Genomic DNA, 18,676 nt, shown 5'->3' with positions numbered 1-18,676 from the left:
CACCCTAAGGCATACAAGGATGAGATTGAGAAGACCATTCATGAGTTGTTGGACATGGGCTTCATACGCCCTAGCGCTAGCCCCTTTGCTTCTTCTGTAGTACTTGTCAAGAAGAAGGATGGGACCTTGAGGATGTGTATAGATTGCAGGGCACTGAACAAAAAGACAATCAAAAACAGATACCCTATTCCACGCATTGATGAGTTGCTAGATGAGCTTCATGGCGCTATCTACTTCTCTAAGATTGATCTTCATTCAGGTTATCATCAGATCCGTGTACGATCAGAGGATATACACTAGACGGCTTTTCGCTACCATTATAGACATTATGAGTTCTTGGTGATGCCTTTTGGCCTTACCAATGCACCGGCTACTTTCCAGTCATGCATGAACCACATCCTCAACAAGCAGTTGAGGAAATCAGTTCTAGTGTTCTTTGATGATATCTTGATTTACAGCAAGACTTGGGATAACCACATCAGGCATGTTGAGGAGGTACTTAGCATCATGGAGAACCAATCTCTATTTGCTTAAGTTGTCCAAATGTGAATTTGGACTTAGAGAGGTTTTGTAATTGGGCCATGTGATTAGTGTTGACAGAGTTAAAGTACATGAGGAAAAGATTCAAGCTATTCATGATTGGCCCTACCCCCAAAGCATTACTGAGTTACATGGGTTTCTTGGTCTGTGTGCTTATTACAAGCAGTTTGTGAGGGGTTTTTCTCAGTTAGCAACACCATTGACTGATCTCACAAAGAAAGGAGCTTTCAGATGGACAGAGCAAGCATAGGGAGTCTTTGATAGACTCAAGGAGGTTATGAGTACCTATCCAGTACTAGCACTTCCCGATTTCTCACAGCCTTTTGTGCTGGAATGTGATGCCTCAGGTGTGAGCATAAGAGCAGTATTGACGCAGAATAAACATCCCATTGCCTATGAGAGTAGGAAACTGAGGGATAATGAGAGACTATACTCTACATATGACAAGAAAATGTTGGCTATCATGCATACATTAGCCAAGTTCAGACAATACATTGTTGGCACCAAATTTGTGGTGAGGACGGACCACAACAATCTGAAATACTTCCTTGATCAGACAGAACTCACTGATAGACAATAGAAATGGGTAAGCAAAGTCGAAGCCTATGACTTTGACATAGAGTTCATTAAGGGGAAGAATAATGCGATTGCTGATGCACTTTCCAGAAAACCATCTATCGCTGCCATATGTTCATTGAGCGAGATTTCAGCAGATTGGAAGACTCAACTATTAGTTGAGTACTCCAAAGATCAGCAAGCGTGTGAAATCATGGATGGGCTGATTTCAGATGATAGGTATAGTGTAGTAGATAAGATCATCTATTACAAGGGCAGAGTGTTCCTTATTCTAGGTTCTTAATTGAAGGAGCGAATTCTGCAAGCTTACCACGACACCCCTATAGCAGGGCACCCAAGGTACAGTAAGACTTACAGGGCATTACAAGAGAGATTCTCTTGGAAGGGACTCAAGGATGACGTTTTACGTCATGTTCGAGAATGTTTGACATGTCAGCAAAATAAGTCCAAACATACCTTCCCTACTGGATTATTGCAGCCATTACCCATACCGGAACAGAAGTGGACAGGGATCTCCGTCAACTTCATTACATGTCTTCCTCAAGTACAAGGAAAAGATTGTATATATGTGGTAGTTGACAAATTGACCAAATACGCCCATTTCTTTCCTATCACAATTGACTTCACCGCATCTCAAATAGTAGAGTTGTTCTTCAGAGAGGTGTTTAGACTCCATGGCCTTCCCAAGACCATAGTGAGCGTTAGAGATAACTGGTTCATGAGTTCATTCTGGCAGGAAATTTTTAGGCTCACTGGTACAAAGTTGACACCTAGTACCAGCTACCATCCACAAACAAACAAACAGATTGAGATTGTAAACAAATGGGTGGAGGGATATTTACGCAACTATGTCTCAAGACAGCAGAGAACATGGTTGCGTTGGTTACACCTGGGCAAGTATTGTTACAATACTACCCATCATATGTCTATTTCTATGACACCATTCAGAGCCCTCTATGGTTACGATGCCTTATCATTCGTAGACTTGGCCATTGAGGACAGCAGAGTTCCTCTAGCACAGGACTGGGTTCAAGAGAACCAAAACATTATGGAATCCCTCAGGGAGAACTTGCAACAGTCACAAAATCAGCAAAAGATCTACGCTGATCGGCATCGAGTGGAGAGGGTGTTCGAGGTGGATGATTTGGTCTTTCTATGACTGCAACCCTACCGACAAAGCACCCTTAAAAGGGGTGGAGCTGAAAAGCTCAAGCCACATTTCTATGGACTCTACAGGATCCTCAAGCGTGTTGGGGAGGTTGCATATGAGCGTGAATTACCTTTAGATAGCAGAGTTCATAATGTATTCCATGTATCTCGCCTGAAAAAGGCACTAGGGCAGCAAGTTGTAGCATCCCTTGATCTACCCCCATTGGATGAGGAAGAAAAACTGATTTTGATTCCTAAGCAAATCTTGCAGGAAAGGGAACGCCGGTTGAAGAGAAGGGTGATCCAAGAGTACTTGATCCGTTGGAAAGGCCTCCCTATTAAGGATGCCACATGGGAAAGTGGGTCCATTTTACAGCATCCAGGTTTGCAGTTGCTTGTGGGCAAGCATCTCCGAGAGGGGAGGACTATCATGTCCCCTCTTTAGCTCCTTTTGGCAGTGATATGTGAGTTAGCCTATCAGGGAGTCTCGTAGGCAGGCAAGAGTGTTTAGAGGCTCAATCAGGGTTACAGTGTTCGGATCTGAAGTTTCTAACAGTGAGCGCACAATTCAAAGGATTTCCTTAATTATAGGAGACACCTACTTTCTAGGAGGTGGAGGTATCATCCAGCATTGAGGTTATAGGAGACCGTCCCCTGGTTTCAATTTCGGGAGATTCGGAGGTCTTCCTACTTTTTAGGGTTATCCCTAGATTTGAGGGATGAGACTATCGATTATTTCATGATATCCGGCATCAATCACAGGTGGTGGCAAGTTCAGTTTCACCTTCTGATGGTGATCTAGCTATTAGTTGGCTCGTGGGGAAATATTTAAATAAGGCTAATTTATTAGCCACTAGGTTGAAATAAGGAGATTTTTGGCTCCAATCGGTCAGTTGTGTTGGGGTGTGATAGTCCGTGGAAAGTGCCAGACCTCGACTATTTGATTTTCAGCTACAGGAGCCTCGGTGACGCTTGATACTTTTACTATGATTGAAATAATGTTTTTTCCTCTATGTTGGACGCCAATAATGGAAATAAACATTATAACCCAAAGTTTCCACTTAAGTCATATTAGGTTATTTTTAGGGTTTGAATGCTTAGTAGAGAGTTATAAGGAGAAGCAAAGGAAGGAAAGATTATCTTTTACATTATTCATCCATCATTTTGGGCGCTTGGCTTTGGTAGAGCATTCCTCCAACTAGGACGCCAACCCTAGGTTGAGAGAGTAAACTGTTTGGGACGTAACCCTCAAGCAACTGTGATTCAGCAGGTCTTCAGCACTATTTTCAGGCAGAAAGCAAGCAGTTTCAGCAATGGCAACCCTTCTTATCTGATCTTCAGCAGCAGCCGCCATCTCAGATCTGATCTTCAGCATTGGGCCACCTTTTCTGCACACCTGGGCGTTGGAATAAGAACAGATCTGCTGCAGACCTGTAGCTGGCCGCCTATCCATATCTGGCGTTGACTGTAGCTAACGTACTGGGTTGCTTTTATTTTTGTAACAATCATTATTGGGTTCGTTTGGGTATTCCCAGCTTTCAAGTCCTGTGGTTTTGGATTATTACTATGCTGTTTAAATATTGCTGTTACTAGTAGATATTGTAACACATCTATTTTGAAGAGAAAATATCAAAAATCAAACACCAAACTTCTGCACTTCTGTCTACTCTGTAAGAACACTTAAAAATTGCAGGAGAATTCTATTTATTTAAATAAAATTACAGCAGATCAGTGAATCAGTCCGCTAGGGATATTTCAATCTTCAAGTTAACAGCATCTTTTATGGTGTGGATGTCACCTCATAGCCCCTTCTACAGAAAGCTATTAATTTGATTTAGCGCTAAAAGAAGCAACAACATAGATTCAAAAACTACCATCAAATAACTTGAGGAAGTTCACTAAAGAAGATAGTTTCAAATTTCATTTTTGAAAATCTGTGCCAGAAATGGTTTAGACACAAAACAAGAGTATAAGCTAGAGTATTGACCAGAAATGGTTTGGACATGAAGCACGAGTATCGCATGTCTTTTCAAATAATATGTGAAACTCAAATTATATGTCAAGTAGACAACAAGTAACAAATCTATATATTCAAACAGTTCAAGGAACCAGCAACATTCTGACTATGTTCAACTTGGAAAGACAATTACCTTATTCTCTATTGGTTATTAAAAAATTGGTAATGGTCCAAGATAATAGATTTGCGAAAGCATGCAATGATCATAAATATAGGCAGAATATCCTCTCTTCAAAAAAGTATGCAACCTCAAAGTTCAAAAACAGAGTGCCTTGCAAGAATAATAAAATGGCAGTAACAATTAGACAAAAAAATAAATAAAGCTACAAAAGTTCATCATATAGAAGAAACTCAAGACTCTTAAAAACAACAAAGAAATTAAGATGAGTTTGCAACCTTAAACAGGAAAGCCATATTTTAATGCAGAAATGTCATGGTTTAATGCATAGGTCATTTGCTATGCATAAATCTTGCTAAGCCTATACCAGGGACCACGAGAACCATATGATCATTAGAAGTTTAAGTGGCATCCACACCTGTAACATTGTGAGCTGTGCCGAAAGAGTAGTTGCTTCTGTCTGAAGTGTTTGAACTTTTCTTTCTAGCTCTGATATATAGCGCATTTTCCTTTCTTTTGACCGAACAGCTGATTGTCGATTTGCCAATATCCTGAGCACAAATTCAATTCAAAATTTGTGAAAAAAGGATAATTCATACCTGAAAAAAATGCTTACAACAAGTAAAACTTGCATAGGAGTTAGACCAATGATGCAGTGGAGCAATAACAAAGGCTGTCAAAGTTTTGCAACAAAGTTGTATGCATTACAGGAACGCAAGTATGGAAGGAAAATAACTCTTCTATTCACTATCTTTCCGAAATCCCATACATGAGGGTAGACATGCTCACTTTGTATGCAAAATATAAACATATCACTGAAGGTTTCAAGGTGGATTGGTCAACATTGAGCCTTCAGAGTTTCTTTCCAATTAGATTCCAAATACAAAGTGGAGAGTTAACAGTGACGCATACCTTTTAGCACGTTTAGGATCAATTAATGCAAGTTCCGCAAGTTTATTTGCTGCCATTGCTTTCTTTGTCTCAAATGACTCTGAGGACAGACGATCAGTTTGCAGGGAAGTTGAACCGTCCATGGAATTGCTATGACGATGGCGAGGGCGACTGGGCCCTGAAGAGCCAGGATTCCCTTGTGTTCCTCCCATATTGCCTTCAAATCCCGAAAAAGCAGCATCAACGGAAAGGCTTCTTGAATGATGTGGAACAGGATTATTATAAGTGCTAGAGGAGGGCTTAAATTCTTCTGTTGATGTCGGTGGTCCTGCTGCAGAATTGGTTGGTTCTCCCAAAGAGTTGAGTTTCTCCAAATCCATGTACATGGAAATTAAATCCTCTGCACCATCATCAGAGAGATTGGGTGCATCAAAACCAGCGAAACCAAGATCAGCGTCAAACATAATATCGTCTGGCAATCGAAAGCCGATATCAGATTGAGCCCTCCGATGCCCTCCTCTCCGAGGTGGAACCTCAGGCATCTGACTGATATCCGTGCTGAATTGTTGCATTGAACCTAAAGTCCTGGTGGACACTGTTGCTGATGAGCTCGCTGCCTCTTGCATACACACATCCATGGACGTTGAATTGCCAGAGGAGTCCGACAGAGCTGGGGTTGCTTCTCTTTTTATAGTGAATGCATTGTTGGGGGATGGGTACCCTACATACCTGGATTGTTGAATTTGCTGTGGCTGAGCTGGGTTGGTGGGTGAATTAACTGTTGATTTTTTGGGTCCATTGGTGGTAGCTATATCCATTTGCAAACGCTCCACAAATGCCTCGTATCCACCTCCTAACCCTTCCATTTGAGCACAGATTTTGTTTATGGGTGTAGCAGAAACGAACACTCAACCTAAAAATTGTTCCGAATCAACACAGGTTCTACTTATTGGTGTGAGGAGGACTATCACAGAGTTATTCTAGTCACTAAGTTATTATACTCTCCGAAACAATTTATGAAACCTGGCATCTGGCATCTGAAACAGAATTGAAAACTTCTACCTAATATTGTTTTAACTTAGCTTTTAGACGAGGCGGAGAATTTTAATTGACCTACTGTTACCTCAAACGACATGTGGCGTCTAAAACTAATTGCGCAGCGGTACTGAAATTTATCTGCCCTTACCAATAAATTAAATTTAACTGAGCTCAAACCACTTGGTAGCCAATTCTATATTCTAAACAATTTGTGGGTATGCGGGCAACTGGAAAAAAAAACCTAGGTTAATCTGCTCTGAGGAGAAGATATATCAGTTTACTTATTTTCCTAGCCAAACATTTGAAACAAATTGTGAGGATACAGGGAATGAAACGGCACACCTGATGTGTACTATCTAATCTGGATTAGGAAAATTACCCCCCTTGGTAAAAAATGCAATCCTGGTGTAAACATATTCTTCCAGATCTTGAGATCGCCATTCACATCGAAACATGTCAGATTTTGCCTACGCTGAAAAAGAGATAGTTGCAAGTAACAAGTCTGTAAACCTGAGATTTCGTGCCCCAAAAAAATCCGTCAGCATCTTTGGAAAGACCAGATAAGCTGCATAATTTTTCTATGAAATGATAATTCTGGTACTGTTAAGGAAGGGTTCTAGTGGTAGTCATTTAACAAATTTTTCATTCAACAAATGTCCCAAGACCCTTTACACTCATCATCAAGTCAAACTGGCCGAATTTGACAAAAAGTCGCCACAACAAACTTTTATCAAAAACAAAATCGTCTGAATTTTAGGTTACAATTTTATATTTACGAGCACATGAAGCCAGGGAAGCCACATGGGAAAGGAACGACTACGACCTACCGACAACCTCATAAGTTGTTTTCCCTTCTTTACATTTTTATATAGCAAGGCTTTTGTTTTTTAAAAGTTTGGGAATGATGGGAGAGGGAGAGAGAGGCATAGGGAGAAAAGAATTTGTGTCTTTTGTATAGGTGTTTGAGTTAGGAATCAAAATATATCAAAAGGATATGTTGTCTTATATGTTATTAGTCTCTATCGTTAAAGCAGGAGACTAAAGTTTTCGGTTGTCATTCTAATATTAGTTCTTCTCAAAATTCGTGCAAAATCATTCTACACATATAATAGTAAACAATATTTGTATTAAAATTAATTTTGTACAATTAATTCTTATTTTTTGATTGGCTATTTCAAGTTACTCTAGTAGTATTTTCTATTTTTTGAAGAAAAAATACATATAACTTTTGACATTATAATTGCTAACATGTGTCTTTCAATTGTCAATGTGTCTTTTGCATGCAGTTGTCAATGTGCCTTTCGCATGCAACCACATAGTTTACAAAAGTAACAGTTGGCATGAAAATTGCTTCTATTGATATTTTTTTAAAAAAATCACTATGCTTAACTTACATCTGAGTTTGTATATACCCTCTACCCCCTACCTCCATTGATGTTTGTACATACAAGTATGTTTTCTTTCCTTGCATGTAATTTTAAAAAACCCCATTAGATTCAATAAAGCGTTAAGATTGTTGAATAGAAATTGGTGTGGCAGAGTGGGCAAACCTACACATTGGAGCAATTTGAAACCAAATCAAAGTATTTCTCAAGGTCTTTCCTCAAAGTATAGAGAATAATTTCATAGTTTTGCTCGAGTTCAGCCATTAAAAGATTGTCCCAAGCTCTCCTTCGACACAAGCTGAGCAAAGCTCGTGCTTCATAAATTCCTTGCTTCGCTTCACCATAGTGTTCATCAACTCCAAAACAATAATCCTAGTGATATTGCAAGCAATTCACATTGCATACAAACTCACACTCCAAATTATGACAATCAACTTAAAATAATATAAATAATAATATAGATAAATTATTTTGTATACTTGATATATTACACTATTTCAACTTAGAATCCTATTAATTCTAGAGATTGTAAGAATTATTTGATCAATTAAAATTTAGATAAATTGATGATGAATGAAGGATTATTTAATAATTTCTACATAGTTATCTTTGTTTGAGATGTAGGAGTCTCTGGATGTCTATCTCAGACTATTGTTTTCGATTTGGGCTTCTCGTTCTCATTGTTGATCAGTTTGTATGATGAGTGCTCCATTCATTAGGTTTTTCCAGTTTCAATAAATTCCAAGGTGGCTTCAATGATGTATGGGTGCTCTGTGCTTATGAAATCAAACGTGTGTTTATGTTTATATGGGCTTGCATGTTGTGTGGAACAGTTGCACTCGCTCCTAACTATTTCAATAACATATCATAATAGTCATAATAATATCAATGATTTGACTTATTAAGAAATATATAATGATTTTGCTTTCTAGATTAAATCTCACTTAGATTAAGATCTAATTTTTCTAGAGTGATAATACTATGATTTAGCTTTTTATGTATGAAAGTTAAAGTTAAGTGTTTCAAAAATCTATTCAACGACTTTTTTTTGTTAACTATTTAATCTTAATGTAATTCTCAATCTTATCATTATGGTAGTGTAGAATGCAAGAGAGATTGTTATGGCTTATCCTAAGGCATATCACTCAGGGTTCAACCATGGTAAAATTTTGATTCGATAGTGTCTTCTGTTATTATTTGAATAATATAATTATATATATAGTCAAATGAGGGCAGTTTGGAAACACTTTTTAGTTAGTGATAGTAGAATCAGATCAAAATTTTATAATTTGAAATTTAAATGATCTTTAATGTAAAGTTTAATGGTATGTAAATTCAATCCACTGAATCAACATGTGAGCTTTGCGTGTACTTAATTTTGGGTTCAATCAAGTGTGAGAATTGAAATTAGGGAAACATGGTGTTTCTTTGTTGGCATTGATTGATTGTAGAGTTGTTTAAAGCAACCTCTCTTTTTTTAATCAAAGTTTTGGATCAACTCTATAAAATCTATGGAGTAAGGAAAGGCAATGCAATGGTAGAGATCTCAAATTGTTAGTCCACTTAGTGTGGAAATCAAACATTCTTTTCATTTTTGAGACTTATCTCTTACTATTTTCCTTTATAGGTAAGTATTCCATATAAATCCAATCTGAGTACATATAACCTAAGCACAAAAATAGACCTAGATTGTGAACTACATCACATTTAAGTACAAACTTAATGTGAATCACTTCTCTCTTCTTTCTTTTCAAACATTCATGTCACTCATTTTCTTTCCTTCTCCATTGTAATTGTAGAGCAATGCATAAGCATTCACAAACAAGAAGGAAATATGATAAAGAATTTATTTTCACTCATTTTAAAAGTTCATGTTAATTTTATTTTTTTCACTGCAATTGATAATTCACAATAATAATATTTTCCACAAGGCAAGGACTCCGGCTCTGCAAAGCTCTTGTTTTTTATTATTTCATTAATATTAAAAATATTATATTTATTTTTTATTATATAAACTTTTTATAGTTAATTTTTAACAAGTTATATATATTGAAAAAAGTTGGAAGGATGTAAGGTCATTTTTTTATGGTTACATAGGTAATGCTTTAAAAGTCAAATAATTGAAACAAAAATAAAGTCATTAAGTGGTGAGAGTGACACCAAAGGGAAGCATCATAGTATCACAATCATTTGGTCTACCTCATTAATCAATAGGGTCTATGCGACGTCAAACATGTGCCAACACTTATTTGTCTTAATTTCTCCCTCTTATTTGTATCTATCTCTATTTTTCATTAGTTGTCAAAGCCACTCAGGGGATTCATTTTGATGAATCTGGCTAACCACCACCACATACACCTAGTCTCTAATTGTTGCCACCACTAGTAGCCAACCCCACCCCACCTACCCCACTTGAGGGAAACTTAGATGTATAACTTCCAAGCAAAGGCAAGGTAAAGTGATGCCAAGCCAAGTCACTATTTCTACCAAAGTGGTAGCAAAGAGTCTAAGATCTAATGCCAAACCAAAAAGCTTCAATGGTCATAAGGTAGAGACTGATCACGAGAAGCACAAATATCCAAGAGTGCATGGGCCATAGTATACAGGACACCACCTCAATAATCTTGTAACTCTTGAATATGGACTACCTCTAATGTCACTTTGTTTACTTGTAGTTAAATTTAAAGCATAACATTATTACAAATAGAGGCTATGGGTAAGGAAAAACAACAATATCTATAAAGTTGTGAGAAAAAAGTTATATTATTCCAATCTTTCCAAAAGGAAAATATAATTCCTACCCTAAAATCCTATTAAATTTGGACTTGAAGGGAGTGTTAGGACAAGCCTTAAAAGAATCATATGCTAAGAAAAAATCTTTTGATAAAAAAGGGCAAAAGAAGTCATTAATTCATCTCTAATGATATTGAGTGTGGCAACAAAGCTAGAAAAGATGTTTTCAAGACTCAAGTTGTCAAAAAAATGGTTATGAGGGTCTAAAGAATTCATATGCTAGAAGTGGGAACCCATAGGAAAGCCTTGAAAAATAATACACTAAGAAAAATAGATGAGCTTAAGCTCAATAATGGTTGCCTATAAATTATGAAATTGATATTATTGTACTTTTAAAGATGACTACAAATACCACTAAGGTTCAAATCAAGCATCATAGAAAGTGCAAAGAGAGCCATTAATAAACCAAACATGAATCATAATTATAGAAAAAATTGTTGGGAGACCAATGCAAGTACTCCAACTAGGGTAAATTTAATAGTGCGAATATCAATCTTGTGAACCATTTTTGAAGGAAGAGGTGACATGACAATGTCAATTGTTTCTCAATATAGTTGAAGGAGTCAATACTCAATTTTGAAATCTTCTTAACAAAAAATATTCATGGTAGCTCTAGAGAAAACATTTCAGGGAGTACAAGTACCCTATATTTGAAACCTTAAGGCTCGATCCCAAGAGAAACAAGTCAAAGGGAGCCCTTAAACTTGGATAAGTGAAGACCACCAAATGTTATGTTGATTAAAAGTTCATGACCAAGTACTGATGATTGGCTAGGTATGTCATATACGTTTAACAATAGAATTTCCCTTATTGTTAACCTCATCTTTTATGACCAAAGGGATTTGAATATTAGTCCCCTTCCAACTAGATTAATTAGCTAGAAATCCAAAGGAATGTAATGCTTGAGGAAGATTTTGTAGGCCATGTTCCTACAAATAATCCACTTAAAACAAATATCCAAGCCTTTCCACTGAATAGAAGCCCAAAGCCATTTGAGTTTCACTAGAGATTACAAAAGTCTTAATTAATATGGTCAAAATGCTTATGCTTTTCCAAAGGGAATCATAAAAAATTGTTAAGAAATTTCATTGGATTCAAGTGATAAGCTTTGGAAGGGACCCAACAAGAGGAATAATACACATGAGTGAGAAGAAGAAAAACTAAACACAATTAAAAAAATTATTTTAGCAAAAGGCATTTAGCCTTTAAAAGTTTACATAATACAATTATGTGGTATTGGTGGCTCTAAGTAACCACTTATACCCATTTTGGAACTTTACAAAATTTAAAGTGAAGGGCTCTTTGGATATCCAAATATATCAATAGTAAGTAGATAAAAGAACTTTACAAGTCAATTTTTAACACAATTAGAATTTACTAGCCAATTTGAAGACAATTGAATTTTACTAGCCAACAAGAGTGACATAGTCATCTAATAAAAGAGCTTCATCTCACTTTTGGTGAGAACCGCATTCCAAAGTTCAACCAATGAAGCTTTAAAGGTATAGGAAATGCCTAGAAATCAAAATATTTCTCTATGACCAATCTATTTCTAGCCATAGTTGAGAATCCAAGGAGGCATAGGAATAATGGATTAGTGATAACACAAAGTTATATAACACTAAATTGATGACGTGGGTTCTAAAAAATAGGTGTTGAGGCATTGAAGAGCCTCTTTGATATTTGATCCTCTTCAATAAGCATGAGAGACAAGTCCTCCACAAATTGACCATTAACCAATTGATTAGGTGATAAAAGTTGGGAAATTCCTCTAACTCTCCCATAAGAGAGAGAGTTTTATAGAAAAATAACTAAACCCTTTAGTACTAAGAATAAATAAAGATAAAGCAAGTTCATGTCCATATTTAATGGAATGATGAATCCCAAAAGGATAATACTTGAGACCATCAATAGTAATGCAAGCCAAGGAATTGCTAACAAGAACAATAAAAATTTGAATGAAATCAAGACCGAATCCCAAAGCACCAAGTATAGGAAAAATATAGGGTCATTTGATACTATAAGCTTTAGAGAAAAACAATTTTTTGATAGAGGTGTTATTTCTTAGAGTGTTGAACCCATTTCTTAACTGCCCAAATGACAACAATGTCATTTAGAATGAATCTATATTTGATGAAACAAGTTATGTTAGTGTGAATAATTTTGGGAGGCACGTGGAGGATCCATAAATCCAAATCCTTAACTATAATATTGCATTAAATACTTACCAAAGTGATTGACTGCTAATTGCAAATTTCCTCATAGTCTTCTAATCTAGGTATAAATTTGATGTTATGTATGTTGGTTAATTTTGTTAACTATTTATTATGAAATAATTTGATATGAACCTTATCAAGGTCAACTATGCAAGACCAAAGAACTTTGTATAATTTTGAAGGTAAATAATCACACCTTGGCACTGTGTCATCAACCATGAGTTAACATCCTCCTTGAAATCCTTAATACAATATACAATGGACTTGTAGACACATAATATCACTTCTTCAAGGTAATATGCAATATCTTTGATTACAAGTATTATGATTTTTAATTTAAGGAAAGTACATCCTCTCGAATGTTGATTATTGTTCTAAATATTTGAAACAAACATCATTATTTATTCTTTATAAATTCGTACCTTTGCATTGTCATTATTGTATAATAAGAAATAGTGACCATTGAAAAAGGTGATCACTCACCAATTTTACTTAGTTTTGAGTGGATGGGGGGAGGGGAGGGGTTGTTTTCTTATTTTGCATCAAAATACAAATCTTCCTTAGACAAAAATCTTATTTGCATGGCCCAAACAAGATGAAGAGGTGCTAATGCAAGATATATGAAAAGGGAGATTTGTATATTCTAAATACAAATAGAATGTAATATAAGTGTGTGAAAATACTTATGTTATAATTGTGTGTGAAAAATGTTGACAAATAGCAAACACACTTCTAGGAATCTTTACACTCGAAATCCTTCAAAATAATACCACAAAAACACAAGATCTCAAGAATTGACTCATCGCTTCCTATCATCAATGTGCAAAGACCTTCAAAGGTTTGTAGTGGTGGCTCTCATATGAAAATCAGTCTTGGTCTTTGCAAGTACATCCAATGAACAAAATCAAATGATCATGAACATGCAAGATATCTCCAAGTCTCCAAGAAAGCTTCAAATATGTCTATAATAACTCTAGCATAAGAAATCATGATTTCAAAATGAAGGAGGAGATCTCCTTTATATATCAATCCAAAGAGGCATTCCCAAATTGGAGGGAAAATGAAAATTAAATGAAAGGGTATGACCCACATAAGAGAATCTGCAATTAGCATTTAACTAAGAGATGTGTAGTGTAACACTCCATAAAAATTATAAGGTGAACGGTGTTTTTATTTAATTTAAATGTAAAATAATCACTTTACTTATAAAATAAAGTTTGTGAAATTTAATTAATTATTTCTTTTAAAATAGTAATTGTTGCACATAAATACCACATACCATAAAAAATGGCAAAAAATATAGAAGTAGCAAAAATTGTGAATAAAGCAATACTCCACAGACTTGAAAACCTTGTGAATTCTAAACAAACCTTCAATTAGAAACCCTCAGTGAATAAGCTCTACCCTAGTGGGATTAATTTTCCACCCAACTCCCATTGAATCGTCCAGAAGATAGGTTGAAAGGAAGACAGGTGATCCCTTGTATTCCATCAACAACAAATTCAAAGCATTAACAAAAGAAATTCCAAAGGCAGACACCTTCAATACCTTGGTTAAACAACATGAAGCCAAAGATAGGAAGCTCACAACATTGAATAAAAACAAAATGCAAAGATGACAATGGTTGGCAAATGGTCATGTCAAACAGAAACCAGAGGATAAATTCATCACAGAAAATCCAAAAGAAGAGAAGAATGATGACAAAAATAATTAGAAACAACTCTTTGAAAGCACCAAATTTGCTAAGGAAGAGGTGTGGTAGGAAAAGTCACTACCAATCACAACAAAAACTAACAAAGAATGTATCATGCAATCTCTAAACCTACTAAAATATATGTAATTAACTGTATTTCGTTAGGGCAGAAACAACAACAAGCAGCTTTAGGAAAAGAAGTTAGGGTTTTCGATCAAAATCAGAAAGTATACATACCACCACATAAAAGAGAGAAAGAAAATTCAAACAATCCAGAAAATAAGGTATATGCAAAATTTCCTAAACATAAAGAAACTTCTGAAATGGAGGGCATCAATACAATTTCATCATCAACCAAGGTAAGGAAATTCAATTGGTATGATTTCTCTAATATATTAATCATCAGTTATAGGTACATGGAAGAAAAGTAGAAGGAATGCTTAGAGCTCAAAGTATATGTTTGTTGGAGTGGACCAAGCAAGCACCTACCAAATTTGACAAAGAAATTAGAGAAGATTTGCAAACAACAGGTAAGTATTAGCACTTCCTCAAAGTCATCAATTTATCTACATTGCAAAAATAGAGAAATTAGGAATAAAATAGTTTCAATATCAAATTTCTATTATAAAGGACATGCAATCAAATTTCATGCTTGGGTGTCTAACTGGAATGAGGAAAAAGAACATTTAATACCTACTTGGTTTGAATGTAGAAATCCAACAATAGAAAGTAAACGTTTATACACTTTAATTTCAGAATAGGAAAATCACTTGGTAAACTTATAGGAATAGACTCAAATTATGACAAAACCAATAATGTTAAATTCTTAATAGATGTAGAATCAAATCAAAAGATATTGAGGAAAAAAAGATTATAACAAATAGATCCATTTATGAGCTTGAATTTACTAAATATGAAGGGGAAATTAAAGGAATTATTAGACCAAATTTGAAGATAGATCATAAAATCTCAAACATAGAGGAATCCTTTAGTAGCATCAACATAAAGGAGAAGAAGGAACAAAAAACATAAAGGAATTCAATAAGGGTAAAAACAAGAAGGTAGAACAATTAGTAGAAAGAAACATCATAGGGAAAAGTACACAAAAATTAAGATTATCACAAAAAAGAAAGAGTATAGATCAAAGGCACTAGGGATGCTTAGAAGTATCAGAAAAGAGAAATGAAGAGATGTATAAGGAGATGACAATAGTAGCAGCTCTAAAAGAATGCAAAATATGTCAAAAGGATAATGACATTTTGAAAGAAACAAAAAGGAGCATTCAAGAGGGGTATAAAATGACTCATGAGATCATTCTCCTACAGACGAATATCAAAGATTAGACTATGTTAGGGGAACAATATCATCAGGAACATGAATTAAGAGAACAACAAACAGAACAAGAAAAAGAGGAGAGTAACAATACAAAACTAGAGATTGGAATCAATATGGACAACAACCTAGCAAACAAATTAGATGTAGATAGATAAGAAGAAAAAAACAATAAAAAATTATGGGATGGAAAGAGTATGGCAAATAATGAAGAGATAAATTAACAAGTAAACTTGGCAATGGAAAACATAGAAGAGGAAATTACAAAACCAATAGAAAATGCACAAGACCAGGAACGAGAAAATACAATTCTAGTAGTAGATTTAGAACAATGGAGTAACATAAAAATTAGGAAGAAAGCAAAGAAGAAAAGCTACAAATTTTGGCAGACATCAATAGATGTTAAGGATGTCTTTGGTATACAAAATCTAGAGGATGCAGATAAGACAAAGAAATATTTGGTACATCTAGAAGTAGAAGCTTTCCTAGAGGACCAAGAAGAGAGCATAAAGGTAGATGACAACATAAAGACGAAGCAAATTGGTGAGTTACAGAATTGGGAAGAATTTGGTATATTAAAAGAAAATCCAAAGGCACAAGAAAAAGGAAAGCATAGAAAATGATCTAGCCAGAAATGAAGAAGAAAATGAAGTAATAGAGCACATTATAAAAGATTTAGTAGGTGAAGAAGTAGAAAACGAAGAAACCACAAAAGAAAACAATGATCAAATAAATATGGATAATCTTGGTATCTTAATCAATCAGGAAGGATTCGGAACTCCAAAATGTGGCAAATCTATAACAAAAAGAGGAAGGAAATCATTAAAGGAGATAAGAGAAGTAGATGGTCAAGCTAAGGAGCAAAAAAAGATATTTGAGGTCTTAAATCAAGGAAGGAGAAGAGCCTTCCAGAAGCACAATGAGGATCACTACATGGAATGCTAGGGGCCTAAATGCCCCTAGCAAACAAAGAATGTAAAAACATAATCTAACCTTATTTGAGTCAGACATAATATTGATAGAAGAAAGAAAGCTAGATAAAGAAGAAGAGGAGAAATTAGGGAGAAAACTAGGCAGATGGAAAGTAGAAATGAAGGAATTAGATGGAGCATTAGGAGGTATAGGAATCATTTGGAATACAAGAGCAATATATATTAAAATTATAGCATCAAATAATAATTGGATGGGGAGTGAGGTATCTAGTAATAAGCATAATCTCCAACTTATTCTTATTAATGTTTATGGACTGATACAAATAATAGAAAAGTAGAAAGTTTGGGATGAAATAACAATATTAATGAAGTTAAATCCTAAGACAAACATGGTCATAGGAGGTGACTTCAATGCCATTTTGGACCTCAAAGAGAAATATGGAGGATCCCAAACTATTTCAAGAGCTACATTAGAATTCAGAGAATGGGTTAGAGTTAATAAGTTGTTAGAAATACCTACCAGCAATGGAATGTTCACATTGAATAATAGAAGAAAAAACTTCAATTATATTCCAGAACAACTGGACAGATTCTTTTTCAAAGGAGAATTAGCAGGATTGGATTTATCAATCACAGCTTCCATATAGCTAGTAGTAGGATCATATCAATACCTGGTTAAAATTGAATTAACCAAACAAAAAAAAACCCAATAGAAATCCCTTTAAATGTGAAAAAATGTGTTTCTTAGATAAAACATTCATGAAAAACATTAAACGATGGTGGGACGAAGGCAATTTTATAGGATCAAAGATGTATTGTTTTGTATCAAAACTTAAAATGCTTAAAGAAAAATTACTAAAATAGAACAAAACACATTTCAATAATATATTCAAAGGATAACTGAATAACGAAGCATAACTCAAAAAACTTAATAATGAAATTATTAAAAGTGGTATGGATAATGAGAAATTCAATAAAGAAAAAGAACTACTAGCCAAACAAGATGATATTTTAGCAAAAGAAGAGGTCTTCTAGAGACAAAAATCTAGGGAAAAATGACTTGCAGAAGGAGATAGAAACACAAAATTCTATCATAATAGTGACATACATAACAGAGCTCTCAAAACCATTACTTAAATCAAAGATAATAATGGTAGTATTATTGATAACCCAACAGATATAGCTCAAACCTTTGTCACATATTATGAGAATCTATTAAATAACTATGATTCATCCAACTTAACTAAGTAAGAAAAAAAGTTAAAAAACATACCAAAAGTAATTACTGGTAACGATAATATGAATCTCAACAAACCTTTCACTAAAGAAGAAATCAAAACAACCCTCTTCATTCTTAGTCCAGATAAATCTCTAGGGCCTAATGGTTTCCAAGCCTTTTTCTTTCAAAAATGTTGGAAAATATTAGGAGAAGAATTATGGAAGGCAATTGAGGCAGCTAGGAATGGGGGATCAATTTTGACAGAAATTAACCATACTTTCCTTGCCTTAATACCCAAAAAAATTGCGGTTGTATTACCTTTAGACTTTCGTCCCATAGCATTATCTAATACAATATATAAAATTTATTCAAAAGCAATAGAAAACAGGATAAAAACCTTGCTTTGGAGGATTATCTTAGAAGAACAAACTAGGTTTGTACTAGGTAAATCAATCCTAGATGGAATATCCATCATACAGGAAACTATACATTCAACAATTAAAAATAAAGAAGCTTGTATGTTTATGAAGTTAGATATGCAAAAAGTTCACAATGTAGTAGACTGGAGGTTTCTATGCAAATGCCCAAAAATGTTTGGATTTTCCAAACAATGGATAAAAATAATCTTTAATTGCATATCTACTTCGAAAATTTATTTGTTAATAAATGGTACCCCTAAAGGATTCTTCAAGATTTCAAGGGATATCCGACAAGGAGACCCCTTATCACCTTTTCTATTCATAATAATGGAAGAAGCATTTGGTAGAGCAATCCAAA

General features: G+C 34.9%; 1 protein-coding gene across 1 annotated transcript in view; it reads right to left on the bottom strand.

Annotated features, from left to right (window-relative positions):
- Positions 1 to 6,934, bottom strand: part of LOC149561744 (transcription factor RF2b-like) — a 127,106-nt gene extending 120,172 nt beyond the window's left edge. Inside the window, exons 1-2 of the mRNA XM_089825286.1 lie at positions 5,313 to 6,934; positions 4,819 to 4,951 (exon numbers count right to left, since the gene is read on the bottom strand). Coding sequence (XP_089681412.1) covers positions 4,819 to 4,951; positions 5,313 to 6,157 — 978 coding nt within the window. The 5' untranslated portion in view covers positions 6,158 to 6,934. The remainder of the gene's footprint in view (positions 1 to 4,818; positions 4,952 to 5,312) is intronic.
- Between the last annotated feature and the right edge of the window lie 11,742 nt (positions 6,935 to 18,676).

The sequence above is a fragment of the Cupressus sempervirens genome, chromosome 4, assembly GCF_028749045.1.
Source record: "Cupressus sempervirens isolate cs-2001-9-10 chromosome 4, ASM2874904v1, whole genome shotgun sequence".
Taxonomy (NCBI): Eukaryota; Viridiplantae; Streptophyta; class Pinopsida; order Cupressales; family Cupressaceae; genus Cupressus; species Cupressus sempervirens.
Note: the sequence above shows the minus strand (reverse complement) of the source record. Positions and strands in the feature narration are given on the sequence as shown.